The sequence below is a fragment of the Acipenser ruthenus genome, chromosome 49 (genome assembly GCF_902713425.1).
Source record: "Acipenser ruthenus chromosome 49, fAciRut3.2 maternal haplotype, whole genome shotgun sequence".
Taxonomy (NCBI): domain Eukaryota; kingdom Metazoa; phylum Chordata; class Actinopteri; order Acipenseriformes; family Acipenseridae; genus Acipenser; species Acipenser ruthenus.
Genome location: NC_081237.1, coordinates 8,526,245 through 8,553,644, shown reverse-complemented (window position 1 = coordinate 8,553,644; position 27,400 = coordinate 8,526,245). Strand labels below are relative to the sequence as shown.

The 27,400-nt window shown below is 52.6% G+C and overlaps 4 protein-coding genes and 1 non-coding gene across 7 annotated transcripts; 1 reads left to right on the top strand and 4 right to left on the bottom strand.

Annotated features, from left to right (window-relative positions):
- Positions 1–783: 783 nt before the first annotated feature.
- On the bottom strand, positions 784–8,688 carry LOC117966198 (SWI/SNF-related matrix-associated actin-dependent regulator of chromatin subfamily E member 1-related-like). Of its 2 annotated transcripts, none has more exons than XM_059014922.1 (10): positions 8,548–8,688; positions 7,984–8,042; positions 7,658–7,769; positions 7,057–7,260; positions 6,833–6,953; positions 6,454–6,506; positions 6,262–6,337; positions 2,644–2,859; positions 2,291–2,423; positions 784–1,764 (listed from the first exon to the last, which is right to left on the bottom strand). In XM_059014922.1, the coding sequence occupies exons 1-10, from the start codon at positions 8,671–8,673 to the stop codon at positions 1,752–1,754; spliced, it is 1,113 nt and encodes a 370-aa protein (XP_058870905.1). In that variant the 5' UTR covers positions 8,674–8,688; the 3' UTR covers positions 784–1,751. The 2 variants fall into 2 exon arrangements, with proteins under 2 accessions (XP_058870905.1, XP_058870906.1); XM_059014923.1 differs by having other exon boundaries at positions 7,984–8,120; positions 8,548–8,636.
- Positions 8,689–8,776: 88 nt separating this feature from the next.
- Positions 8,777–10,192, bottom strand: LOC131721835 (uncharacterized). The gene is made up of 2 exons (XM_059014828.1): positions 9,673–10,192; positions 8,777–8,784 (listed from the first exon to the last, which is right to left on the bottom strand). The coding sequence occupies exons 1-2, from the start codon at positions 10,190–10,192 to the stop codon at positions 8,777–8,779; spliced, it is 528 nt and encodes a 175-aa protein (XP_058870811.1).
- Positions 10,185–16,914, top strand: LOC117966271 (BTB/POZ domain-containing protein 2-like). Of its 2 annotated transcripts, none has more exons than XM_059014920.1 (9): positions 10,185–10,681; positions 11,643–11,762; positions 12,532–12,688; positions 12,769–12,874; positions 12,981–13,187; positions 14,083–14,275; positions 14,681–14,768; positions 14,862–15,008; positions 15,227–16,914. In XM_059014920.1, exons 1-9 carry the CDS (start codon positions 10,191–10,193, stop codon positions 15,386–15,388), a joined length of 1,671 nt encoding a protein of 556 aa, XP_058870903.1. In that variant the 5' UTR covers positions 10,185–10,190; the 3' UTR covers positions 15,389–16,914. The 2 variants fall into 2 exon arrangements, with proteins under 2 accessions (XP_058870903.1, XP_058870904.1); XM_059014921.1 differs by having other exon boundaries at positions 10,187–10,681; positions 12,981–13,178.
- Positions 16,915–17,535: 621 nt separating this feature from the next.
- On the bottom strand, positions 17,536–27,145 carry LOC117401405 (elongation factor 2b). The gene is made up of 13 exons (XM_034002073.3): positions 27,014–27,145; positions 25,201–25,415; positions 24,882–25,063; positions 24,063–24,274; positions 23,632–23,810; positions 22,841–22,946; positions 22,144–22,396; positions 21,267–21,462; positions 20,474–20,840; positions 19,546–19,899; positions 19,224–19,406; positions 18,959–19,091; positions 17,536–18,421 (listed from the first exon to the last, which is right to left on the bottom strand). Exons 1-13 carry the CDS (start codon positions 27,014–27,016, stop codon positions 18,228–18,230), a joined length of 2,577 nt encoding a protein of 858 aa, XP_033857964.1. The 5' UTR covers positions 27,017–27,145; the 3' UTR covers positions 17,536–18,227.
- Positions 22,702–22,770, bottom strand: LOC117401539 (small nucleolar RNA SNORD37). The gene has a single exon (XR_004544357.1). It is a non-coding gene; the product is annotated as a small nucleolar RNA SNORD37 (small nucleolar RNA).
- Positions 27,146–27,400: the final 255 nt, after the last annotated feature.

Below are 27,400 nucleotides of genomic sequence, written 5' to 3'. Positions count from 1 at the left end.
CTCAGACACGCCTTTATTAACATCCAAACACACCCAACACCCAGCCAAAAACACTCAGACACGCCTTTAACATCCAAACACACCCAACACCCAGCCAAAAACACTCAGACACGCCTTTATTAACATCCAAACACACCCAACACCCAGCCAAAAACACTCAGACACGCCTTTATTATCATCCAAACACACCCAACACCCAGCCAAAAACACTCAGACACGCCTTTATTAACATCCAAACACACCCAACACCCAGCCAAAAACACTCAGACACACCTTTATTAACATCCAAACACACCCAACACCCAGCCAAAAACACTCAGACACGCCTTTATTATCATCCAAACACACCCAACACCCAGCCAAAAACACTCAGACACGCCTTTATTATCATCCAAACACACCCAACACCCAGCCAAAAACACTCAGACACGCCTTTAACATCCAAACACACCCAACACCCAGCCAAAAACACTCAGACACGCCTTTATTATCATCCAAACACACCCAACACCCAGCCAAAAACACTCAGACACGCCTTTATTAACATCCAAACACACCCAACACCCAGCCAAAAACACTCAGACACGCCTTTAACATCCAAACACACCCAACACCCAGCCAAAAACACTCAGACACGCCTTTATTATCAACCTTCCTTGAATGCGCTTTACTTGCTCTTATCTGCCCCCTATTTTACTACATTTATTAACATCCTTTATTAACATCCAAATACCAAATACACTGGCTTGATTATAACGATGAAATAAAACTATTATTTGTACCTGTTTGATTGCTCTGTTGTGTGTGTGTGTGTGGTTGTGTATCTGTTTGATTGCTCTGTTGTGTGTGTGTGTGTGTGTGTGTGTGTGTGGTTGTGTAGTTGCTCTGTTGTGTGTGTGCGTGTGGTTGTGTAGTTGCTCTGTTGTGTATGTGTGGTTGTGTAGTTGCTCTGTTGTGTGCGTGTGGTTGCTCTGTTGTGTGTGTGTGGTTGTGTAGCTGCTCTGTTGTGTGTGTGTGTGTGGTTGTGTAGTTGCTGTTGTGTGTGTGTGTGGTTGTGTAGTTGCTGTTGTGTGTGTGTGTGGTTGTGTAGTTGCTGTTGTGTGTGTGTGTGGTTGTGTAGTTGCTCTGTTGTGTGTGTGTGGTTGTGTAGTTGCTGTTGTGTGTGTGTGGTTGTGTAGTTGCTGTTGTGTGTGTGTGGTTGTGTAGTTGCTCTGTTGTGTGTGTGTGGTTGTGTAGCTGCTCAGTAACACTCTTTCAGAGGGCAGACCCGTGTGTTCAAATACAGAGTCACACGACTCCACAACATTATGAGCCCTGACAATCGGAAACACATTTCACCATCTGAGTGTTTCTCTATGCTAATAAGGCTTTCTTTACTCAACCTAAGAAAACCACTTCTGAGACCCAAAACACACATCATATATATATTTCAGTTTGGAAGTGGAGAGCAATGCATAACAGAACAGTAATAATAATTATACACACACATTATATATATATATATAGCACCCACAGTTACAACAGTTTTTATTCCTAATCCCTGTGCCTGACTCTAAACAACATGATTGAAATAGATATCTGAAGCTTTAACTTAAGCCAAGCCGAGGCTTTGAAATGCTTTTCATACACCTCATACACCACACACTGTCCTGCTGCTCTGACTGGGGGGTCCGTGACGGAGCGCCTTGGGGGGGGGGGGCAGTGATCGGGGGTGATGTGTCTGTGAGGAGGAGGGGGGGGTAGTGTGCAGCTCACAGGTTCTCACTGGAGAGAGAGAGAGAGAGAGAGAGAGAGAGAGAGAGAGAGAGAGAGAATATGTTAAGTGTAAAACATGAAATGTTTTGCTGGCAAGACATTTCCGCTAATTTTGATTTTATTACACAGATTTGTAAAATATACATGATGGTTTTAACAGTAAGTGCACACACTGTGCAATAAACACATCAATCCGTCACTCAACTTAACAATCACTCACAACAGAAGATTGCTCCTGGAGAGCTGCTGCCCTGCGCAAAGTGGGGAAAGGGCGCCACCTTGTGTTTAATAAGCAAAACTGAAGCTTTATTCCAGCCCGCTTGTGCCAGTGCTGTGCTACTGCAGCCCTCAGGGCCCTCTGCTGGCAACCCCACAGAACAGCACCTTGGACTTCTCTCAATAAATCCCCACAGAGCCCTGTAAATAACACCCTCATCTCCCTCACTGCTTCCTAACCAGCTCCTGCAACCAGCACAGCAACCCTCTGTCAGGGCGAGAGGAGAGCGAGGGGAGGGGAGCCTGCATGCAGGGTTACCTGTCCAGGTGGCTGATGATGTCCTTTATCTTGGTGACGAGTCTCTTGTACTCCAGTGGGCTGCTCTCGATGACGCTGATGAGGCGGGTCATGTAGGAGTCCAGCGTGCCGGGGGTGGGGGTCTCGCCGGAACCTGGCGGGGGGGGCAGTGTGAGGTCATCATCAGCATGACACACAGACACGTAATTTTACTATTCTGAAACAAACAGATGCTTTGACACAATCAGAGAGAGAGAAAGAGAGAGAGAGAGAGAGAGAGAGAGAAAGAAAGAGAGACACACACACATCCACAAAGTCAGACACAGACAGAGAGAAATACACACCCACCCGCCCACACACACACCCACCGGTACCTGGCAGGGGCACCCCTGAGAGGCTGCTGCTCAGGGCCTGTCGAATGGCTCCCAGGTGTTTCTGCAGCACCTGCGTTTCCCGCTCGTCCTGCGCCAGCTCCGCCTCCAGCCTCTCTTTGGCGCTGTGCATGTCCTCGATGTGCTTCTGCAGCACGGAGTTCTGCTCCTCAAACTCCACATTCGCCTTGCGCAGCCTGCGAAGCTCCGACTCGCGAGCTACAGAGAGGATCAAACAGAGAGAGAGACGAGGTTACAGCCTGCGGAGCGAGCTCCGACTCGAGAGCCACAGAGAGGATCAAACAGAGAGAGAGACGGGGTCACAGCCTGCGGAGCGAGCTCCGACTCGAGAGCCACAGAGAGGATCAAACAGAGAGAGAGACGGGGTTACAGCCTGTGGAGCTCCGACTCGAGAGCCACAGAGAGGATCAAACAGAGAGAGAGACGGGGTTACAGCCTGTGGAGCTCCGACTCGAGAGCCACAGAGAGGATCAAACAGAGAGAGAGAAGGGGTCACAGCCTGCGGAGCTCCGACTCGAGAGCCACAGAGAGGATCAAACAGAGAGAGAGACGGGGTCACAGCCTGCGGAGCTCCGACTCGCGAGCCACAGAGAGGATCAAACAGAGAGAGAGACGGGGTCACAGCCTGCGGAGCTCCGACTCGAGAGCCACAGAGAGGATCAAACAGAGAGAGAGACGGGGTTACAGCCTGCGGAGCTCCGACTCGAGAGCCACAGAGAGGATCAAACAGAGAGAGAGACGAGGTTACAGCCTGTGGAGCTCCGACTCGAGAGCCACAGAGAGGATCAAACAGAGAGAGAGACGGGGTTACAGCCTGCGGAGCGAGCTCCGACTCGCGAGCTACAGAGAGGATAAAACAGAGAGAGAGACGGGGTCACAGCCTGCGGAGCTCCGACTCGAGAGCCACAGAGAGGATCAAACAGAGAGAGAGACGGGGTTACAGCCTGCGGAGCGAGCTCCGACTCGCGAGCTACAGAGAGGATCAAACAGAGAGAGAGACGAGGTTACAGCCTGCGGAGCTCCGACTCGAGAGCCACAGAGAGGATCAAACAGAGAGAGAGACGGGGTCACAGCCTGCGGAGCTCCGACTCGAGAGCCACAGAGAGGATCAAACAGAGAGAGAGACGAGGTTACAGCCTGCGGAGCTCCGACTCGAGAGCCACAGAGAGGATCAAACAGAGAGAGAGACGGGGTCACAGCCTGCGGAGCTCCGACTCGAGAGCCACAGAGAGGATCAAACAGAGAGAGAGACGAGGTTACAGCCTGCGGAGCTCCGACTCGAGAGCCACAGAGAGGATCAAACAGAGAGAGAGACGGGGTTACAGCCTGCGGAGCGAGCTCCGACTCGCGAGCTACAGAGAGGATAAAACAGAGAGAGAGACGGGGTCACAGCCTGCGAAGCTCCGACTCGCGAGCTACAGAGAGGATAAAACAGAGAGAGAGACGGGGTCACAGCCTGCGGAGCTCCGACTCGAGAGCCACAGAGAGGATCAAACAGAGAGAGAGACGGGGTCACAGCCTGCGGAGCGAGCTCCGACTCGAGAGCCACAGAGAGGATCAAACAGAGAGAGAGACGAGGTTACAGCCTGCGGAGCTCCGACTCGCGAGCTACAGAGAGGATCAAACAGAGAGAGACAGGGTCACAGCCTGCGGAGCTCCGACTCGCGAGCCACAGAGAGGATCAAACAGAGAGAGACAGGGTCACAGCCTGCGGAGCTCCGACTCGAGAGCCACAGAGAGGATCAAACAGAGAGAGAGAGACGGGGTCACAGCCTGCGGAGCTCCGACTCGCGAGCTACAGAGAGGATAAAACAGAGAGAGAGACGGGGTCACAGCCTGCGGAGCTCCGACTCGAGAGCCACAGAGAGGATCAAACAGAGAGAGAGACGGGGTCACAGCCTGCGGAGCTCCGACTCGAGAGCCACAGAGAGGATCAAACAGAGAGAGAGACGGGGTCACAGCCTGCGGAGCGAGCTCCGACTCGAGAGCCACAGAGAGGATCAAACAGAGAGAGAGAAGGGGTCACAGCCTGCTGAGCTCCGACTCGAGAGCCACAGAGAGGATCAAACAGAGAGAGAGACGGGGTCACAGCCTGCGGAGCTCCGACTCGCGAGCTACAGAGAGGATCAAACAGAGAGAGAGACGGGGTCACAGCCTGCGGAGCTCCGACTCGAGAGCCACAGAGAGGATCAAACAGAGAGAGAGACGGGGTCACAGCCTGCGGAGCTCCGACTCGAGAGCCACAGAGAGGATCAAACAGAGAGAGAGACGGGGTCACAGCCTGCGGAGCTCCGACTCGAGAGCCACAGAGAGGATCAAACAGAGAGAGAGAGAGACGGGGTTACAGCCTGCGAAGCTCCGACTCGAGAGCCACAGAGAGGATCAAACAGAGAGAGAGACGGGGTCACAGCCTGTGGAGCTCCAACTCGCGAGCCACAGAGAGGATCAAACAGAGAGAGAGACGGGGTCACAGCCTGCGGAGCTCCGACTCGCGAGCTACAGAGAGGATCAAACAGAGAGAGAGACGGGGTCACAGCCTGCGGAGCTCCGACTCGCGAGCCACAGAGAGGATCAAACAGAGAGAGAGACGGGGTCACAGCCTGCGGAGCTCCGACTCGAGAGCCACAGAGAGGATCAAACAGAGAGAGAGACGGGGTCACAGCCTGCGGAGCTCCGACTCGAGAGCCACAGAGAGTATCAAACAGAGAGAGAGAGAGACGGGGTTACAGCCTGCGAAGCTCCGACTCGAGAGCCACAGAGAGGATCAAACAGAGAGAGAGACGGGGTCACAGCCTGTGGAGCTCCAACTCGCGAGCTACAGAGAGGATCAAACAGAGAGAGAGACGGGGTTACAGCCTGTGGAGCTCCGACTCGAGAGCCACAGAGAGGATCAAACAGAGAGAGAGACGGGGTCACAGCCTGCGGAGCTCCGACTCGAGAGCCACAGAGAGGATCAAACAGAGAGAGAGACGGGGTCACAGCCTGCGGAGCGAGCTCCGACTCGAGAGCCACAGAGAGGATCAAACAGAGAGAGAGAAGGGGTCACAGCCTGCGGAGCTCCGACTCGAGAGCCACAGAGAGGATCAAACAGAGAGAGAGACGGGGTCACAGCCTGCGGAGCTCCGACTCGCGAGCTACAGAGAGGATCAAACAGAGAGAGAGACGGGGTCACAGCCTGCGGAGCTCCGACTCGAGAGCCACAGAGAGGATCAAACAGAGAGAGAGACGGGGTCACAGCCTGCGGAGCGAGCTCCGACTCGAGAGCCACAGAGAGGATCAAACAGAGAGAGAGATGGGGTCACAGCCTGTGGAGCTCCGACTCGAGAGCCACAGAGAGGATCAAACAGAAAGAGAGACGGGGTCACAGCCTGCGGAGCTCCGACTCGAGAGCCACAGAGAGGATCAAACAGAGAGAGAGACGGGGTTACAGCCTGTGGTGCTCCGACTTGAGAGCCACAGAGAGGATCAAACAGAGAGAGAGACGGGGTTACAGCCTGTGGAGCTCCGACTCGAGAGCCACAGAGAGGATCAAACAGAGAGAGCTTGCGGAGGGGGGGGGGGGGGGTCCTGCTGTCAGTCTGGATCCGGGTTCCGCCTCACCTTTGTTCTGGTCCAGGAACTCCTCGGTGAAGATGGGAACATCGAACTTGGAGAAGCGGTCCGACAGGTCACAACTCTGGAAGAGAAGAGAAGAGAGGAGGAATTCACTGACCTGTTCAATCACTTCTGTAACAATCATTACTCCCTCCCTCCCACCCCCCCTGGCTTCACTCCCTCCCTCCTCCTCCTCACCTTCATCCCCAGCCCGGTTCCAGCAGCGTTGATGATCACAGAGGGTGGCTCTTCTGGAAATGCAAAAGCAAAATAAATAAACTGTGCTGGGGGTAGTGGAGGGGGGAGGGGACAGGGAGCAGGGGTAGTGGAGAGGGGAAGGGACAGGGAGCAGGGAGCAGGGGTAGTGGAGGGGGGAGGGGACAGGGAGCAGGGAGCAGGGGTAGTGGAGGGGGTAGGGGACAGGGAGCAGGGGGTAGGGGTAGTGGAGGGAGCAGGGGTAGTGCAGGGAGCAGGGGTAGTGCAGGGGGCAGGGGTAGTGCAGGGGGGAGGGGTAGTGCAGGGAGCAGGGGTAGTGCAGGGAGCAGGGGTAGTGCAGGGGGGAGGGTGCCAGGCTCACCTTTCTTGATCTTCTTGTCCTGGATCTGGTCGCTGCTCAGACGGAAGGCCTCGCTCTGCTGGTACTCCTTCAGCTCCTTCATGTACTGCTGCTTCTCCTTCTCAGCCTCGTCCAGGAATCGCTGCGCAGAGACCCCGGCACACGCGGGGTTAATGCAGAGACACAGAGACGCAGGCACTCACCCCCCACTCCCCTCACCCCTCACCTCACCCCTCTCCCCTCACCTGCTTGTCCGACACGCCCAGTCGGCTCCACTCGGCCCCCAGTCTCTTGGTGATCTCTGGGAAGGGCAGCTCGGGGTGCTGGCTGCGGATCTGCTCCCTCCTCTCGTTCAGGAAGCGCACGTACCCCGTCACCGGAGCCTTCGGCCCGTTCGGCAAAACCTTCTTCCTCTTCTTCCCCTTCGGCCAGCCGCGCTTCTTCACTGGCTGCGGGGAGACGTGTGAACAGGCTGAGCGTCATGACGATACACCCCCAAAAAACAGCTCTTAGATACTATAGAAATGAGGGAGAGCGAGAGAGACCGAGAGCAAGAGAGAGAGTAAGCGTGATAGTGTGAAAGTGAGAGAGCGGAGTCACAGAGAGCGAGAGACAGAGAGAGTGACAGAGAGAAAGAGAGAGAGAGAGCGAGAGTGACAGAGAGAGAGAGAGAGAGCCAGAGACAGAGAGTGACAGACAGAGAGAGACAGAGAGAGAGCGAGAGAGAGAGCGACAGACAGAGAGAGAGAGAGAGAGAGAGAGAGAGAGAGTGACAGTGAGAGAGAGAGAGAGTCACAGTGTTTGAGTGACAGTGAGAGAGTCACAGAGAGAGCGAGCTGTACTGACCTCCTCCGCACTCCCCCCTGCTCTCTCTCCAGGCGGTGGCCCTCGGGGAGGCCCCTCTCTCTGCTCCAGCTTCACTCCCCCGTTCAGAGCCTGGCTCCGCGCAGGCAGGGCCCTGCAACACAGCGTGAGGTGTCTCTCTGCTATAGCACAGCGCTGCCACTAACTCAGCTACACAATGAAGCTCTCGCTTTTGCACGGGGGTCGAGAGAGACCACAGGCGACCTAATAAAAGAAACTCCTTGTGCAGAACCAAACATGACCCTGTGACGTGCACAACACCTCAAACAAGCTCTGAAATAAACCCCAGAACTGCTCGTCATACTCACGCGGGGCCCGCATTGTGGTGCTTAGTGTTCTGTGACATCACTGCACGGCGGCCGAGTCCCTGTGCAGAAAAACGACGTCACATTCCGACACGCAGCAGACACGGGTGCAGCATTAATCAATACTCGCACAGAACCAACTGAATACAACCAATCACAAAAAAAAGGGGGTTCCGCTAGTAATGTACGGGATCGTCTTCAATTTCGTCAGTCGAAACGTCTGCATTTATGAAGATTTTTTTTTTTTTTTGTGTATATATTTCAAATAATAATAATAATACTAATAAAAGTTTTTTCTAACATGCTTGAACGTTATGTCAGTTTTAACAGGCTGGTTTTGTGCAGTGTGTATTGCGTAGCGCCGCACCTCAACACAGAGTCTTTATTACACTGTAACATCAATTAGCAACCGGACTGCTGCTTTGTTTGTTTGTTTTTAACCGTAAAATAATTCGCATTTTGCGCGGTTTACATCGTGAACGCACGACAGGTCAATTAGCACCGCACTCGGTGCACGGAACACGTTTAATTAAACGTTATTAAACAAAGACTTTGGTGTTTAATTACCTCTTGGAAAAAATTCGCCTCTTCGATCAAGCCTCTGCTCTCAACCACCCTTGAGTGAAACTGGGTTAGACTGTCTCCGGTCGCTGATTGGCTCCTGTAGGCAATGGCACGTTCTGAATGGTCCATTCCTTCCCAATTAAAAAACCGGTGCGTAAAAACCACGCTGTTTCCTGTGATGTAATTGGTTGGCTGTAGAAAAAAAAAAAAATCCACACGCTCCTCTGACCTATCAAGAAGCTGGCGTTCAGTTTCACGTTTTCAAGGGGGAGAGTTTTAACCAATCGGCTCTTCGGGAATGGTTTCTGTGTGCCGGGGTTTATCAACACCCCGTCCCAATGTTTAAAATGTTATGTCTGACCCAGGTGCGCGCCCACCCACCCACTCTCCCAAATGTGTTTAACGAGTGCACTGCAGCATAAATGACATGTAACACAATACACACACACACACTGCTAACATTTCGGTTTGGGGGGGTTTGTCTATTATGATAAAAACAGTGCCGACATATTATTCCATTTAATATGTGAATTCAACATACTGAGCAATTTAAAGGGGTCTGAATTCAGGTGACAATGTTAAGAACACGCATTTCCTTTAAGGCCAGATTTACCACTGTTATTATTATCTGTAAAAAACACACAATCCACACACAGCCCAATCCACGACACAGCCGAAGGAAACAGCTTACAAACATTACAATAATAATAATAATAATAATAATAATAATAATAATAATAATAATAATAATAATAATAATAATAAACAAATGTGGTTTATTTATTTTATATTTGTATAAATGGCTAACTGTATATACAAATAATGATATCTTGTAAGAATTGTAAGTCGCCCTGGATAAGGGCGTCTGCTGTAAGAAATAAATAAATAAATAATAATAATAATAATATTTGCACAGGGGTCGGGTGTTTTGACAGCATCGCTGCTTCTCTTGCGGTTGATACAGACAGCCTCAAAATATGACATCATGATTGAGAGATCAGCGTCACCCCCCCCCCCCCCCCCCCCCACCCCACACCCACATTGCGAACATATCCCCAATAAAATAAACACCACAACAAAGAGAGCATGCATTTCTACACATACCCCCACACGTGCTATAATAAATACCCCCCGGTCCCCCCGGTCCCCCCGCTCCCCCCGGTCCCCCCGCCCCGCTCCCCCCGCTCCGGGTCCCCCCGCCCCCGGTCCCCCCGGGTCCCCCCGGTCCCCCCGCTCCCCCGGTCCCCCCGCCCCGGGTCCCCCCGCCCCCGGTCCCCCCGGGTCCCCCCGGTCCCCCCGCCCCCGGTCCCCCCGGTCCCCCCGCCCCGCTCCCCCCGCCCCGGGTCCCCCCGGTCCCCCCGCCCCGGTCCCCCCGCCCCGCTCCCCCCGCCCCGGGTCCCCCCGGTCCCCCCGCCCCGGTCCCCCCGGTCCCCCCGCCCCGCTCCCCCCGCCCCGGGTCCCCCCGGTCCCCCCGCCCCGGTCCCCCCGGTCCCCCCGCCCCGCTCCCCCCGCCCCGGGTCCCCCCGGTCCCCCCGCCCCCGGTCCCCCCGCTCCCCCCGGTCCCCCCGCCCCGGGTCCCCCCGGTCCCCCCGGTCCCCCGGTCCCCCCGGTCCCCCCGCCCCGGGTCCCCCCGCTTCGCCTCTCTCATGCGGCGCTGCTCTCTTCTCCAGCTCGCCTTGCTGCAATCTCCTAAATCCAAGATGGCTGCGGGAGGGAGCGGCGGCGGCGCTCCGTGTCTCAACGTGTCCATCCCAGGACCGCTCGGCAACGTCCTCCCGAGCAACAGCGCCCACGCCTCGGCTACCAGCAACGGGGGAGCCGCCCCGGCGGCGGCGGCGGCGGCAGGGGGATCCGGGCGCGCCAGTAACTTTAACCCCCAGCTGGGCCCGGTCGGAGGCAGCGGCGGCGCAGTTGCGGCTAACCCGGTGACAGTGCCCTCCAGTCCCCCCCAGCAGCCGGCGGGGGCCGGGGTAGAGGCGGCCTCGGTGCTCGTTTACCGGGAGCCCGTGTATAACTGGCAGGCTACCAAAAGCACGGTGAAGGAGAGGTTCGCCTTCCTTTTCAACACCGAGGTGCTCAGCGACGTGCATTTTCTGGTGGGCAAGGGGATGGGAATGCAGAGGATACCCGCGCACAGGTAAGCAATCACCTGAGGGGGAGCGGAGGCAGCACCGGCCCGGCACACAGGGAGGGAGGGACCGAGGCCAGCTGCGCCTTTAACAACAACAACAACAACAACAACAACAACAATAATAATAATAATAATAATAATAATAATAATAGTAATAATAATAATAATAATAATAATAATAATAATAATAGTACATATGCGGCAGACGGGGTTCGGTGGGCAGCGCGCTAGCTGACTGGGTCAGTATACGGATGCTTGTTAACGCATGGGCTGGTCCCGCTGTGTCGGTGTCTAATCACTTCATCTCTCATGTTTGCTTGCTAGCTGTGGCGTTGTGCCCTGCAGAGTGTCTGTCTGACAGTATTAATAATTTCATTAAAACTCAGAATCTATCTTTTTTTTATTTTAAGATTAGTTGATAAATACGAATGTGTAAATAATCTTGTCGGTGTACACTGGGTTTACTGAATCTGGGCATACCGGTAACAGGAATTATTATTATTATTATTATTATTATTATTATTATTATTGTTGTTGTTATTGTAGAGGGGGGCGGTTTATCAAATCAACAGCAGTAATTATTTTTGACGCTAAAGTAAAGGAAGCGTGTCTCTCAGTATTGACAATAGAGGAGGCACTGCGGTTGCTGAACCATTTCTGGAATCCGACCGCCGCTGCTCTCTCTCTCCCTCCCTCCCTGTGACTGTGTACAATCCTGGGAGCGAAGTCAGTACACAGTACAGTGTATATATATATATATGTGTGTGTGTGTGTGTGTTTAGATCAGCCCCAGTATTCTCTATTGTATTGCATGCCGTTTTCAATGTGTTTGAGTTAGTCTACTGAGATGGCATTTTCTGTCTTAAGAACAACAAGGTGACAAGTTTGTGTTTTTTAAGCTCTGTGTAGGTAGCCCTGTGTTTGTGTACCCCTGTAACCCTGTGCCCGTGTCTCTGCCCTGTTCCAGGTTTGTGCTAGCGGTGGGCAGCGCTGTGTTCGATGCAATGTTCAACGGGGGAATGGCGACAACGTCCACTGAGATCGAGCTGCCAGACGTGGAGCCAGCGGCCTTCCTCGCCCTGCTCAAGTGAGACCCCCCTGCACCCCGACACACCGCACCCCTAACCCCTGCACCCCAACACACCGCACCCCTAACCCCTAACCTCTGCACCCCAACACACCGCACCCCTAACCCCTGCACCCCAACACCCTGCACCCCTAACCACTAACCCTTAACACACTGCTCCCCGTCCCCTAACCACTAATACTTACTGCACTTTAAACTAACTGTCCCCTGAACTTACTTGACCCTGCACCCCGAACTCGTCTTAAAACCAGGAATGGATCAAACGTCTGTGCAGTGGGAGTCTGATTTCCATCCCTGCGGAGGTGCAGCAGTGCAGCTTCCTGGCTGGGCTCCCTGGTTCTAGGTGTGTGTGTGTTCTCTCCCCGCTCGCAGGTTCCTGGCTGGGCTCCCTGGTTCTAGGTGTGTGTGTGTTCTCTCCCTGCTCCCTGGTTCTAGGTGTGTGTGTGTGTTCTCTCCCCGCTCGCAGGTTCCTGGCTGGGCTCCCTGGTTCTAGGTGTGTGTGTGTTCGCTCCCCGCTCGCAGGTTCCTGGCTGGGCTCCCTGGTTCTAGGTGTGTGTGTGTGTGTTCTCTCCCCCGCTCGCAGGTTCCTGGCTGGGCTCCCTGGTTCTAGGTGTGTGTGTGTTCGCTCCCCGCTCGCAGGTTCCTGGCTGGGCTCCCTGGTTCTAGGTGTGTGTGTGTGTTCTCTCCCTGCTCCCTGGTTCTAGGTGTGTGTGTGTTCTCTCCCTGCTCCCTGGTTCTAGGTGTGTGTGTGTTCTCTCCCCGCTCGCAGGTTCCTGTACTCGGACGAGGTGCAGATCGGGCCGGAGACGGTGATGACCACGCTGTACACGGCTAAGAAGTACGCAGTGCCGGCACTGGAGGCCCACTGCGTGGAGTTCCTGAAGAAGAACCTGAGAGCGGACAACGCCTTCATGCTGCTCACACAGGTGAGGGGGGAGGAGTGAGAGGGAGGGCTGTGTTGTGTGTGTGTGTCTCACTGTGTTGTGTGTTGTGTCTCTTGCTCCAGGCCCGGTTGTTCGACGAGCCCCAGCTGGCCAGCCTCTGCCTGGAGAACATCGACAAGAACACGTCTGACGCCATCAACGCAGAGGGCTTCACAGACATCGACCTGGGTGAGAGCTCAGCCAGCCCCTCCTCTCACACCGCTGAGCCGCCCTGCTGTCGTCCTCGGGGCACGCTGCTTCTCAAAGTAAGCTCTTTCCTGCCCCTCTCTCTCAGACACGCTGATGGCGGTGCTGGAGCGGGACACGCTGGGTATTCGGGAGGTCCGTCTCTTCACGGCGGTGAGTCGCTGGTCGGACGCAGAGTCCCAGAGGCAGCAGCTGCAGCCGAGCCCCGAGAACAAGCGTCGTGTCCTGGGCAAGGCGCTGCCCCTCATCCGCTTCCCGCTCATGACCATCGAGGAGTTCGCCGCAGGTGCGGAGCGTGAGTGTTGAGTGCGGGGCTTGCGCTGAGGGGGGGCGTGCGCTGAGGGAGGGCGTGCGCTGAGTGTTGAGTGCGGGGCGTGCGCTGAGGGGGGGCGTGCGCTGAGTGTTGAGTGCGGGGCGTGCGCTGAGGGGGGGTGTGTGCTGAGTGTTGAGTGCGGGGCTTGCGTTGAGTGTGGGGTTGTGTTTAAGTCCACTCTTCAGTTTAGTTTCCAATACTACTGCTACTGCTAACAGGGATGGAAATAAGACTCCCATTGCATAGCAGTTTGATCCATTCCTGGTTTTACTGTCAAATAAGACACCTGAGCTTGATGTCTGTCCGCTGTGGCTAATTCAGCAGCAGCAGCAGCAGCAGTGAACTAATGTGAAGCAGTGTGGACTTCACGCGCTGCAGTGCCTGTGTGTTCACAGTGCCCCCCTCAGGCCTGGCTCAGTCGGGTATTCTCACGGACAGGGAGGTGGTCAGTCTCTAATGTGAAGCAGTGTGGACTTCACGCGCTGCAGTGCCTGTGTGTTCACAGTGCCCCCCTCAGGCCTGGCTCAGTCGGGTATTCTCACGGACAGGGAGGTGGTCAGTCTCTAATGTGAAGCAGTGTGGACTTCACGCGCTGCAGTGCCTGTGTGTTCACAGTGCCTGTGTGTTCACTGTGCCCCCCCCAGGCCTGGCTCAGTCGGGTATTCTCACGGACAGGGAGGTGGTCAGTCTCTAATGTGAAGCAGTGTGGACTTCACGCGCTGCAGTGCCTGTGTGTTCACAGTGCCCCCCTCAGGCCTGGCTCAGTTGGGTATTCTCACGGACAGGGAGGTGGTCAGTCTCTAATGTGAAGCAGTGTGGACTTCACGCGCTGCAGTGCCTGTGTGTTCACAGTGCCCCCCCTCCCACCCCCCCCCAGGCCCGGCTCAGTCGGGTATTCTCACGGACAGGGAGGTGGTCAGTCTCTTCCTGCACTTCACGGTGAATCCGAAGCCACGCGTGGAGTTCATCGACCGGCCGCGGTGCTGCCTGCGGGGGAAGGAGTGCAACATCAACCGCTTCCAGCAGGTGGAGAGTCGCTGGGGGTACAGCGGGACGAGCGACCGCATCCGGTAACTCACTGAGCCACTGACGCACTGCACTGCACTGCACCATACACACTGCACTGAGCACACTGCACTGCACCATACACACTGACACACTGAGCACACTGCACCATACACACTGCACTGCACCATACGCACTGCACTGACACACTGCACTGAGCACACTGCACTGCACCATACACACTGTGCACACTGCACTGCACCATACACACTGACACACTGCACTGCACCATACGCACTGCACTGACACACTGCACTGCACCATACACGCTTACACACTGCACTGAACACACTGGACACACTGCACTGCACCATACACACTGTGCACACTGCACTGCACCATACACACTGACACACTGCACTGCACACACTGGACACACTCACTCATGTTAACCCTTTCTCTCCCGGCAGGTTCTCGGTGAATCGCAGGATATTCGTGGTCGGGTTCGGCCTGTATGGCTCGATCCACGGGCCCACGGACTACCAGGTCAATATCCAGGTAAGAGGAGTGAACCGTGTCCGTGTTAGTGACGTGTGGGGCGGGAGAGCCGGTCTGCACTGATCCCTGTTGTGATTCTCCTCGTGGTTCCAGATCATCCACACGGACAGTAACACGGCTCTGGGTCAGAACGACACAGGCTTCAGCTGCGACGGCACGGCCAGCACCTTCCGCGTGATGTTCAAGGAGCCGGTCGAGATCCTGCCCAACGTCAACTACACCGCCTGCGCCACGCTCAAGGTACCAGCACCAGGGGGAGCTAGAGAGACGGGGGGAACTACACAGGGAGGAAGGGAGCTAAAGCAGGCAAGGGACTAAACTACACCGATGTCTTAGTGGCTCCGATAGCTCTGTGTGGTTCTGCCCCAGGGCCCGGGCTCTGGTTCTGATGCTCTGCGTGGTTCTGATAGGTGTGTTTGCTCCAGTGTGGTTCTGACGTGTCTGTGGTTCTGTCGCAGGGCCCGGACTCTCACTACGGTACGAAGGGACTGCGGAAGGTGATCCACGAGGCCTCCACCACCGGGACCAAGACCTGCTTCACATTCTGCTACGCGGCCGGGAACAACAACGGAACCTCGGTAGAGGATGGGCAGATCCCCGAGCTCATCTTCTACACATAGACACGGAGAGACTGGGAGGAGAAGGGCTGAGAGGAGAGAGACTGAGAGGGGCTGGGAGGAGAGAGGAGAGACACTGAGAGGGGCTGGGAGGAGAGAGGAGAGAGACTGAGAGGGGCTGGGAGGAGAGAGACTGAGAGGGGCTGGGAGGAGAGAGACTGAGAGGGGCTGAGATACCAGAGCTCATCTTCTACACATAGACACGTAGAGACTGGGAGGAGGAGAGGGGCTCGGAGGAGAGAGGCTGAGAGGGGCTGAGAGGAGAGAGGAGGAAAGGGGCTGGGAGGAGTGAGGCTGGGAGGAGAGAGGAGAGACACTGAGAGGGGCTGGGAGGAGAGAGGAGAGACACTGAGAGGGGCTGGGAGGAGAGAGGAGAGACACTGAGAGGGGCTGGGAGGAGAGAGGAGAGACACTGAGAGGATCTGGGAGGAGAGAGACTGGGGCTGGGAGGAGAGAGGAGAGAGACTGAGAGGGGCTGGGAGGAGAGGGGCTGAGATACCAGAGCTCATCTTCTACACACAGACACGGAGAGGCTGAGAGAAGTACAGAAATGGTCCGGTGCAGTCTTGCTGTTCCTCATCACTAACATTATATAACAAAACAAAAAGCCCACGGCTCCCTAAGCAGCGTTCTCTCCGGAGCTCGGCTTGTACATTCCCACGTTCACACAAAGCTTCCCATTGCTGCTCTGGTGCATCTCTGTCAGTTTCAAAAGAAAACTCTGAGTTATAAAACGGAGGAAACCTGGACGCTGTGCTGTGTTTGTCTCGGGAATGGGGGGGGGGGGTGAAGAATCATTCGCACTTCATTCAAGTGATTAAAACAACAGGAAGCTTCCTCCACTGAACTGTGTTTGGCTTGTGCACTGCTCTGCCTGCACTTGCTCTCCTAGTCATGGTGAAAATGCACTTTCATCACGTGACTCGGAGGAGACACAGCGATTGCTTTGGTGCTGTTTGTTTTGAGGTATTCACTTATCACTGTGTGCTCCGTGCGTCATTAAGAAAGTGTGCGGTGGCTCATTAATGAGCCTCTGTAAATGTGAAACAAACACAGCAGTTAGCTTTCAGTGAAATACCAGCAGAGTGAACCTGGAACAGCTCAAACGGTTCTGTCCTGGGAGGGGAGTCCACGTCTGTGTTGGTAACATCTCCTCAATGATTGAGCGGATCTGGTACAGGTGCACCCCTGTAGGGGCGAGGTGGTGGAACCCCAGAGATTAGGGAGTTAATATGAAGAAGCAGCATTTCATTTCTTTTTTTATCATTAAGAATGTATCTGCAACTTCAGTGTGGACTGAATTCCACTTTGGTGGAATAAAAAAATGACTGGTAATGTAAACCAAATTGTAAAATAAAAACTATTAATCACACGGCCACCAAAAGTACTAAAGACTATCTTGAACGAATGTAAAAATAAATGACTAATAATTAATATGATCAATGTGTTCAAGTGAACGTAGCGTCTGTATTTTGCATCTGCTTTGTGAGTTTAAGATCTGTACATATACATTAAAAATATAAACTATAGATGTTGCCTGTGCTTTTTATTATTAGACATGGCTCTTAATCCCTTCCAAAATCAGAAATTCCCTTTTTTGTTCAACACTTTCAGGCTTTTAAAAAAAAAAAAAAAAAAAAAAGGGACGTACGAGGCAATCATGCATTTGTGTCTCCCACATGAAGTCTGGAAGAGTTTGGTCTTCCCAGGAGGCTGCCATGCATGAAATGGTTAAATCCGCAGCACACTCATTCACTAAACACAGCCACAGCAGTCCTCAGTATTGAAGTAATAGCACAGCATGCACTACTAGGGGATTTGCAGACAGAGTTCTCCTTCACCACCTGCACAACAGTTTAATACCTAGCATTAGTTTTCCTGCCATTTGGCACAGTGATAGTTGGTGTAGAAGGGAGGAAAGTGCCAGGGTGGGAGAATTTAAGGACAACACACAGGCATTTTCAGTTAAACAAGATTTAAATCCTGGCGCTGCTGAACAGGCGGTACCTGCGCAGGGCTCAGACGCCAGGGTGAGCGAGTCTTGGATCTTCATCTTATAGGACGTGGCCCAACTGATGTCCAGGGAAAACAAACACGTCTCCATACCATGTCCTCTACACCCACATTAAGAATGGAGACAGACACATACGTATAGACACCATCTTAAGTTTATTGGTCATTATTTCCCCACTGTGAACGAACTGTCTGACCCCCAGTGTATCCTTGCAATACATACTGCCCTCTGCAGGTGGCTTAAAGATACAACACACACAGCTTGGTTTACAAGCAGCAGCAAATCCACAGAGCCTCGTTCACTTCCCACTCGAGCGAGTCTCGTTGTGGTTAGAGGAAAAGGCAAAGTGGGGTCCCTCTAGAGCGGCCGTTAGTGTCGAGGAGGGGAGGCAACCACTAGAACGGAGCAAAACAAACCTCACGTCAAGAATCAAACTGACTGAAGCCAAATAAAAGAAATGCAGTGTTTTCTCAGAGGAATTTAAGTTTGTCACCATTAAGCAAGCAGGCATCCCACTTTATTTAAAATATAAATCAAAAGCAGCCAACTGTTGCGAGGGAATCAGGATATATACAGATTCAGATTTTTTGTTGCCATTATAATACAGCAACAATTCTCCTCTCCCTCCGTTCCTCAAAAAACCCAAAATAAAATAAATTAAAAAAAAAGTCAAAATGACAGGTTACAGTTACTCATTTTTTTTTATTGTTATTTTCTCTTTGCATGTTTTTGGCAAGTTTTTCCTCTTTTTTAAAGATTCATTATTAATAATTTCAGATCTGCAAATAGTCCATCAGGCGTGGTTGGTCTCTCTCTCTCGTGGTCAGTTTACAGTTTGTCCAGGTAGTTGTCCAGGGCCGGGATGCCCTCCTTCAGCCCCTTGCGCTTGCGGGTCTCTGCCACGACCTGGAAAGGCTTGGTGGAGCTGTCGCTGGGGTCTCCGGGGAGAATCTGCCAGTGGTCAAACACACACTGAGGGAAGGCCTGCCCGCCGGTGTTGGAGCGCAGGTCAGCGGTGAAACCTGGAAGGAGAGAGAGGGTGCAAGACGTTGGAGACGAGTCGAGAACCACATTCATTTGAGAGAGAAAAACAAAAGCTGCATTTACGTAATTTCATGCATTACATTTAGATAACTTTTGCAGTTCACAAAATGAGTAAAATTATCAGAAGCTACATCGCTGGAGAAAGTCTGCTTTGGTAAATATTGAAGAGTTAACATGGTCGGATGTGAAATGTGTTCTTGTGAAACGAACAAACAGTAGCTGTTCAACTCAGGCAGCAATTTAAAAAGAGGTATGTATCTGTTTATTGCATCTCAAAACAAACCTGTTAAACATTCTTTCTGTATCCCAACACAATAAAAGCCCCCACAATTAACACTAGTTTTACTTACCGTAAATTTAGTAAAAATCTGAACATTTTTCTATCACCAAGTCAATGTTTAGAACAGCAAGCACCAGGGTTGAGATCAAACCCTTTTAAAAATGAATTCCCTGGAAAAGCGCAAATGGATTGACCGCTGCCCTGAACCCCCCATTGCTGCTGGACTGACACTCACCGAAGGACTCGTTGACAGGCAGGAAAGCCTTGACGATAAACATGGGGGTACCAGCCACCTGGGACTCCTCAAACACGTGGCCACGCTTCCTGTTCAGCACGCCGTAGATTCCTCCCACCACCTGTTCTGGGCACTGAGGGGGAGATGGGAATACAGGCTTCAATATTCATATACCAAGAGAAGCACCCTACAGAACCAGTCAGGAGCACTCACATCCCCAATTCAACTGTGTAGAGATAGAGAAGGTGCCCTGCACATCTCTCACCTGGATCTCCACCATGTAGACTGGCTCCATGAGTCTGGGCTGGGCGGTGAGCTGGCAGGCGTACAGGACTCTCCTGGCTGTGGGGATGATCTGTCCGCCCCCGCGGTGAATGGCGTCCGTGTGCAGGGTCACGTCGTGGATATCGAAGCGCACGGCACGCATGTTCTCTTCACACAGAGCGCCCTGACAGGGTAAAAAGAGGAGGAGTCAGAAAAGCAAATCCGCTTGGGAATGCATCCCCACAGTAATTCAGCTAAGCCAGGTCACCTGGAACGGAAGACACAGTGCACACACTGACTGCCTGCAGCAGCCCCCAGCTCACCTCCTTGGATGCCCACTGGAACCCTGCCACCACGCTGTCCTTGATCTCGTTGAGGTACTGCACCCCCTTGGTGACGTCCACCAGCAGGTTGGGGCCAGTGCCGTCGGGCCCGAAGCACCAGATCTTGCGGGCCTCCGTCACGTCCCACTCGTACTTTTCGGTGAGGTAGCGGGCGCGGGCCTTCAGCTCCTGCCGAGCGGTCACGTCCCCCTTCTCGATGTCCTCGGCCAGCCCGTCCTGGAACGGGCGAGCCTTCATGTACAGGCGGTTGTGCTTGTTGGGGGATTTGGACAGGCACATCTGGTCAGAAACCTCGCTCACAGTCTCTCTGTACGAGACGACTGGGTCAGATTTCTGCAGAGGGGGAAAGAGGAGAGAGTCAGACAGGAATGTTAAACACATTTATCCCTCACAACTTTGAAGAGAGTCTTATATGAAATGACAAGCACAGAAGACGCATTACCTTACAAATTAGTCAAGAAAGTATCTGGCAAACTAGTCAATTCACTGTGTAGTTTGGTAACAATGTAAGAGAGTGTCACTATAGGAAACCCTCAAAGTAAAACTAGACCCTGTCCAAACAACCTGAATGCAGACTCAACACACAATTGGCATTCACAACGCGATCCTGCACTGCTCTGGTCGTGTGAACTGGGTTACAGAGCTGTGCGTTCCCTTGGTGTGTACAAATACATAAAGCTAATCCTAAAAAGTGCCCATGCTGTGCATTCCAGCAAGTGCAGAGAATTTACCAAGAACAGTGTACCCGTGCATTGTGCAAGCAGAGTACAGGGTTTACATTTGCAAACAAACTCAGGGTTGGTGTCAATTCTACATCCTTGTAGAGGAACTCCCCTGATTTTAAAGACATGGCATTACCCCCCCCCCCCCCCAGCCGGGACGGTGCTCCCCGCTCCACTGTGCTCACCTTGATCGGGATGCAGGCATGGTCCTCCTCCAGATCCTTGAGGCAGATCTCAAGGTGCAGCTCCCCGGCTCCGGCGATGATGTGCTCCCCGGACTCCTCGATGATGCACTGCACCATGGGGTCCGACTTGGCCAGCCTCTTCAGCCCCTCCACCAGCTTGGGCAGGTCGGCAGGGTTCTTGGCCTCCACGGCCACGCGCACCACGGGGCTCACGCTGAACTTCATGACGCGCAGGTTGTGGGCGTGCTCGAAGGTGGTGATGGTGCCGGTCTTCACCAGGTACTGGTCCACACCCACCAGACCCACGATGTTGCCGCAGGGCACGTCCTCGATGGGCTCCACGTAGCGCCCCATCATCAGAATGGTCCTGAGGAGAGCGGGGAGGAGGAGGAGGAGAGGTTAGGGGGCTGCTCCACTGGACAGGAATGAAAGAGCCAAGTTATCCAAGGCTGTAAAGGTTAGATTTTGTAGATTAATGGGTTTCAGATCACTTTACTTAAACCCACACGAGGCAGTTTATACCAATATGAAAAAAAAAAAAAAAAAAAAATAAAGTTAGACTAAGTCTTACACTTTCGTCATTGAATTCAAGCATATCAAATTTAGCACTACCGAGTCACTTAGATTTATTCAGGGTTTTCCCCAGGAATTCTGTATAGCTGGGTGGCTGTAGACAGCACTCCATTACACTGGTCTAAAAAGCATTAAGACAAAAAAAAAAAAAAGACAATGCATGAAGGATTTTGAGTTCCCCATTAGTTCAATGTTTGGGTCCCCCGGATGACCCCCTCACCTCTGGATTGGCTTGATGTACAGGTCGTCCTTCTTGCCAGGCACGTAGTTGGGTCCCATGATCCTGACCTTCAGCCCGGTGGACACGGTGCCAGAGAACACTCTGCCGAAGGCGTAGAAGCGACCCTTGTCAGTGGTGGGCACCATCTTGGAGATGTACATCATCAGGGGGCCCTTGGAGTCGCAGTTCTTGATACCTGGACAGGGAGAGAGAGAGAGAGAGAGAGTCAGGGAGGAGAGTCTATGCAAGAGTTTGTTGTCTGTACAGATGGCAGGGTACAGTATTTCAAAGGCCATGCATGTAGTGTTTCTGTGGAGTGTATATAGTTTAGTTTTCTGTGCCCACCCAGAGCAATGTGTTGTACAGGGAGTGTTGATGCAGTCTCTGTACAGATGGGTTCATGCTGTGTGTACAGAGTTCACCAGGCTGTGCATGCAGCTGGCAGTAGCAGACTGAACACACGACCGCGTATAGAGTTTCTGCTGTGCTCCCCCACCAGTACTGGGTTACTGTTCACATTTCTGTATGCTTTTATTCTACATTACTTTAGGATTGTTTTCAAGTGGGGTTTTTTTTTTGTCCCATTTGAATGATGTTTCTTTTTGCCACTGATTTTATAACACGTTATTTTTTGCTGCCATCTATTGTCGGGACCCCCTTGAATAAATGAGCGGTCTCTCAAGCGTTCCATCTATCCCTTTGCAATGTGTGCTGGAGAGCAGCCTCCGTCTACCCTGGCTGAAGGAATCACTTTGCAGTGCTGGGGCGCAGCCTCCGTCTACCCTGGCTAAAGGAATCACTTTGCAGTGTTGGGGAGCAGCCTCTGTCTACCCTGGCTAAAGGAATCACTTTCTAGTGTTGGGGCGCAGTCTCGTACCCATGGCAGCCTCGTCGTCGCCGGGTCCCTCGTACAGCAGCTCGCAGCGGTACTTCTGAGCCGTCACGGGGGAGGGCAGGTGGATGGTGATCATCTGAAGCAGAGCCTCGCCGGCAGGCAGCCAGCGCCTCATCACTGCCTTCAGCAGGGGCTTGCCTTCCTTCTCCTTGTCATCACTGTCCAGCTTGATTTCCAGCTTCTCAATCAGCTTGGCGGTCTCCTCCTTCTTGAAGTTCATGATGGCATCGAACACCTGACAGGCAGAGGAGGAAGAGATTAAAACTACAGGACATCAAACCCAAAGGATATCAAGCAACTATTAACCTCCAAAGCCCAAAGTTAATTTCTCAAAGTCACCGAGTTGGTCAGTTCACTTTTCCACATGTGTATCAATTGTTATTTACAATAAACTAGAGCGGGCTAGAGCCCAGAAGGTGGCCTCTCTTCAGTGTGTTTGACTGTAAACTCAACCCATTTAGAAACCTCAGCAAGCCAAAAGGCTGCTGACCTCCGTCCCTTTTGAAGTGGTATTAACTGAGGCACCCGTGAGTGTGCTGGCATCAGACTGAAGAGTCTCATCACTAGACAGTCAGGTCAAAGTGAAGAATGTTTGAAGTCATCATCTGCAGACACAAGCCCTGCTGTGGACGGGCAGCCCTATGACTGTGTTGCTCAATGTGTTCTTGGCAGGGCTCACCTTGAAGATGGGGTCCAGCACCAGCTGGGAGAAGGTCCTGGGCAGCTTCTTGCCGTCTGCGTTGGTGGCCGACTTGCTGAACTTGCCGTTGGACGGGTCGAAGAACCTAGAGGGCAGAGAGATGGGGTTCACACTCCCAGCCTTTCCACAGACAGGGGAGACACTGAGGGGGTTTCTCATCTAAAAGCTCTCGTGTCGCTTGCATGGCCTGTAACGCAAGCTTGCTATTTTCTACAGGGGGTGATCATCTTTCAGGATTGTCTCCATGCTGCCTGCTAAAGTGATTTTCATACGGTGGTCTGAAAAGGCATACTGAACTTCTATTTTTACACTATCTGTAACCAAAGAAGTGGAGAGACCACTGCTCCTGTATTTAGGCATTGCTGTGCTCTATGGTGTAAACGCACCGCCAACTCAAATGCAACCCTCATACAAACACTGTACACTTCCACAGAAAGCCACCCTAATGTATTATAGCCCAAGGAAGCCAGTTACTTATACACGCTTCAATCCACAGACTGGCACTGGAGTGCGACACTTTGCAATCAGACTGCTTTTCAACAGGGGTCTGAAACTTTTAACAAGTTACAGGTTGTCTTGCGGAAAATGTAGTCGAGAACATATGGCTTGTTTCACAAGCCCCTGATTAGCAGCAATCAAACGACAGTACCTACAACATTGCAGTCCAGGATTAGTGCTAATCAAGGTCTGTGAAAGCAGGGTGTGCGGTTTTGAAATCCTGTTGATTCTCCCCATTCCCAGCCCTGAAGGCCCCTCCTCCTCCTCCTCACCTCTCTCCCCACAGCTTCTTCATCATGTCCTCCACTTTCTTGGCCCGCTCGGTCGCGTTCAGCTGGGCATCTCCCTTGGCAGCAAACTTAGACACGTACATCTCAGCAAACTGCTTGAGGGTGAAGGCCCAGCCGTGAAGCCCGGAGCCGAAACCCACGGTACCAACGACCGGGTCGATCTGGAGAGGAAAGGGGGACAGGGTGAGTCCAGTCTCAACTCGCTCCCTAAAACGACCGTCACTTGGGATGCACAAAGCACTTTGGTTTCAAGTCATCCTCCAGTTGCACCTGGTACAGCAGTTACACACACACAGACAGACAGGGGGATCGGTTTGTTTCCATGACGTTTTAAAGCACACCACACACTATTGTAGAGCCATTCTGCGATCTTCAGCCTCTTCAGGATATAAAATCGCCGCACCCCGACTCACCATGATGTTGCCCATGGGCCCGCCCTCGTCCTCTCCGTAGGTGGAGATGATGACATTGACGTTCTCCACGATGCGCTGGAAGGTCTGGTACAGGGATTCGGGTTCCAGCTGCAGCTCCAGCAGGGCCCGGTCCATCTTGTTCATCATCAGAACTGGCTTGATGCGCTCGGCGATGGCCTGACGCAGCACGGTCTCAGTCTGCACGCACACACCTGGGCAGGGAGAGCGGAGAGGAGGGGGTCAGCGGGAAGATACAAACTCAGAGGCTGCTCCGAGTCACGTGCATTACGCCAGGGGGAAAAAAGAAATGTGTACAAACGCCAACTGGCATGGAGTCAAAGCAGCGATTAGGAGGATAGTGCAGCGTACGCAGTTTCCACTTGGTTATTAGTCACCCACGGCAACACGCCCAGAACTTCTAGAAGCTCAAATAAAAAAAATAAAAAAAACAGAACAGCTGAACTTTTAAGTCAGGCAGACCAATATCTCAGCTAGATGCCTTCATCAGTAGCCTGGACCGAGTTTCTGATGTGCAACACACACCGTCCCATGCAGGGATGGTATCTGATAATCACAAGCGAGTGCAGGGCTATTTAACCCCCTGTACTCCCACCAACTAGGAAAACACAATCAATACATTTGACTGTTTCACATGCAGCTTCACAACAAGTTTACTCATTTTAATATTACAATAGTCTGTTTGAAGTTACATCCAAACACTGCTGAAGACACTAAAGAAAACAAAACCACCCTTGACTGAAGTCTGTCTAGTTTTGCTTTATTTCTCGCTGATGTTGCGAGGGTAAGGAAGCTGCTTACCGGACACACAGTCCACCACGACGAGGGCCCCGTCAGTGACACGCAGGGCGGCCGTCACCTCGGAGGAGAAGTCGACGTGCCCGGGGGAGTCGATCAGGTTGATGAGGAAGCCAGAGCCGTCCTTGCACTGCTTGATGAAGGCCAAGTCCTTTTCAGACAGCTCGTAGAACAAGGAGATAGCACTGAGACACACAGGGGAGAGCGACACAGAGGCAGTGAGGCGCAAGGCAAACCCACATCTGAAGTCAAGTTTCTTTCTCCTGTTGAGAGGTTTTGTTTAATTGTTTTGCGTGTGTGGAGGGGCGTGCGGTTCACTCACGTGGATTTGATGGTGATGCAGCGCTCCTGCTCGTCCTTCCTGGTGTCGGTGAAGCGGGTCTCTCCAGCGCGAGCCCCGGCGATGATGCCAGCCTTGGACACGAGGGAGTCTGTCAGCGTGGACTTGCCGTGGTCCACGTGGGCAATCACGGACATGTTACGGATGTTGGACTTCTTGTCCATGATCTCACGGATCTGGTCTACTGTGAAGTTCACCTGGCAAGGGAATGGGTGAGGAGGGGGTCAGTCAGGAGACTGGGGCTAGTGCCACAAACCAGTTCAAGGGAGCAGTCTGCTAAATACAATTCCATAAAAACAGAACACACGTATCCTTTAATCATATAGGACTTGGAGGTCTACGAAAACTATTGTTCTATTTAAAATATTGGTTTTTGAAACTGGTACAAAAATTACAAAATGAAGCGGCTTCTCTGTAATACTGCAATGTAACCGCAGCCCTGCGGCAACAGACATGCTGCAGAATCCTGTTCTTAAAAAAAAAAAAAAAGTAAAGAAAAACACATCCTGTACGGTCTGCCAAGCTACACGCAATCACCGCATATTACATAACCCCGCTTGTGCGCACTCGACTTTATTGACAGTAGACAGGAGACATTTTGTAGGGCTCCGCATTGTTGTATAGAAGAGTGCGCGGCTGCAGTACCGCAGCCCGCCTTCGAGAGCGCTCTGAATCACGGGTTCAACACATCGGCACACCGCGACACTGCAGCGAGGACGCCACCTCACCCGCGGCATGCAGACCCACCATCCTACATGCGACAGGAGGCGCTTGCATTCATTTTTAAAACACGCCAATTCAATGCCAAGCGCAGCGTTTAGCTGCTGCAGCCGATTATCCTTCACAGTCCAGTTACACGCTTGTGCCGGCCAGCATACTGCTAGCATGGGCTGCGCAACGTGTGCCAAGTCGGGCCCAGAACAGAGCCGGCTTTCAATGCCCCCACCTCTCCGCAACACAGTCTCCCATAAAGAAGCCGGGGCTACTGTTCAAGAATCAAGTCTATCTGCGTGTCCCTGCTGGTTTTTTGACGACTGTTTTCAGGCAAGACGGGCGCTTTTTAAAATGTCGACCCCGGTCTCTACAACCGGCCCACGTGGACGGGTTCGAACCGAGAGGCCGCACAATTACTGCAATGTGAACTGGGAGGGAGGAAAAAAAAAACAAAAAAAAACAGACATTTTTGTAAAACCCTCAAATAGATTTAAACGTCTTTCTGACACTAAAAAAACAGTAATATTACGACGTCATGTTCACTCGTGTCAAATTAATATGCGCTTAAAAAAAAGACAGACAAACAGGGCGTTGACGTTTTTAATTCCTCCGCGTCAACGGAAAGTATAATTGATGTAATTAAGCGTGTTAATAATAATAATGCAGATGCTACGCAGCACACAGAGCTGGACTCCATTTTAAACCATCAAGCCGGCAAGCTTCACAACACACGCCGCTACGCAGCCGAGAGGGAGCGGCTCAAATAAAACAGTAAAATTAAACCGAAGCCCTTTGAACAACATTAACCGCTTTCTTTACAAAATATAAATACAACAAAGTCCTATTGGAAATCAGAAAGCAGAACGCGCCGCGGTGTAATAACGCCGCAGCCGGGCAGTCGCATTACACAATAAAACACTAGCTGCCATTTTGGACGTCTCCCATCACCGGTCCCCGCCGCCTCTTTTAAATCCTTGTACAGTACGGCTCTTGAACCCGTTCTTTCCTCGATATCCCTCGATAGCGAGGGAAGAGGGTTCAGGTGTTCAAGCTGAAAGAAAACAAGCCATTTCCCACTCACCATTTTGGCGGATTGATGACGATAATCTTCACAGAAAAAACCAAACACTGCCCTTAGTTACTTGGTAAAGGCAGGGAAGAGAGTGCTGACGTCAACAGAGACGCTTTTATACCGCTGGTAGCCCGTGCGTAGCGTGCCCGGCGTGCCCCGCGCGGCAGGACGTGCGATCCTCCCCCTGCAGCAGAAGCGAGCGTGCGAGCAGAGAGCTAGGAGGCTGGTTTTACAAAGCAGTACAGAGAGCTCGGAGGCTGGTTTTACAAAGCAGTCCAGAGACCAAGGGTCTCGTTTTACAAAGCAGTTCAGAGAGCTAGGAGGCTGGTTTTACAAAGCAGTTCAGAGAGCTCGGAGGCTGGTTTTACAAAGCAGTTCAGAGAGCTGGGAGGCTGG

What these genes read in the sequence shown, in the direction of transcription:
- LOC117966271 (XM_059014920.1), top strand. Translation starts at nt 10,191, where the DNA reads ATGCGGCGCTGCTCTCTTCTCCAGCTCGCCTTGCTGCAATCTCCTAAA. An exon ending in GCCTTCCTCGCCCTGCTCAA is followed by an intron (nt 11,763 to 12,531) that starts GTGAGACCCCCC and finishes CCCCGCTCGCAG; the next exon opens with GTTCCTGTACTCGGACGAGG. An exon ending in GGGACGAGCGACCGCATCCG is followed by an intron (nt 14,276 to 14,680) that starts GTAACTCACTGA and finishes CTCTCCCGGCAG; the next exon opens with GTTCTCGGTGAATCGCAGGA.
- LOC117966198 (XM_059014922.1), bottom strand. Translation starts at nt 8,673, where the DNA reads ATGGACCATTCAGAACGTGCCATTGCCTACAGGAGCCAATCAGCGACC. An exon ending in AGGCGAATTTTTTCCAAGAG is followed by an intron (nt 8,043 to 8,547) that starts GTAATTAAACAC and finishes TTTTCTGCACAG; the next exon opens with GGACTCGGCCGCCGTGCAGT. An exon ending in GAACCGGGCTGGGGATGAAG is followed by an intron (nt 6,338 to 6,453) that starts GTGAGGAGGAGG and finishes CTTCTCTTCCAG; the next exon opens with AGTTGTGACCTGTCGGACCG.
- LOC131721835 (XM_059014828.1), bottom strand. Translation starts at nt 10,192, where the DNA reads ATGAGAGAGGCGAAGCGGGGGGACCCGGGGCGGGGGGACCGGGGGGAC.
- LOC117401405 (XM_034002073.3), bottom strand. An exon ending in TGCTGGACCCCATCTTCAAG is followed by an intron (nt 22,397 to 22,840) that starts GTGAGCCCTGCC and finishes TCTGCCTGTCAG; the next exon opens with GTGTTCGATGCCATCATGAA. An exon ending in TACATCAAGCCAATCCAGAG is followed by an intron (nt 20,841 to 21,266) that starts GTGAGGGGGTCA and finishes CGCTCTCCTCAG; the next exon opens with GACCATTCTGATGATGGGGC.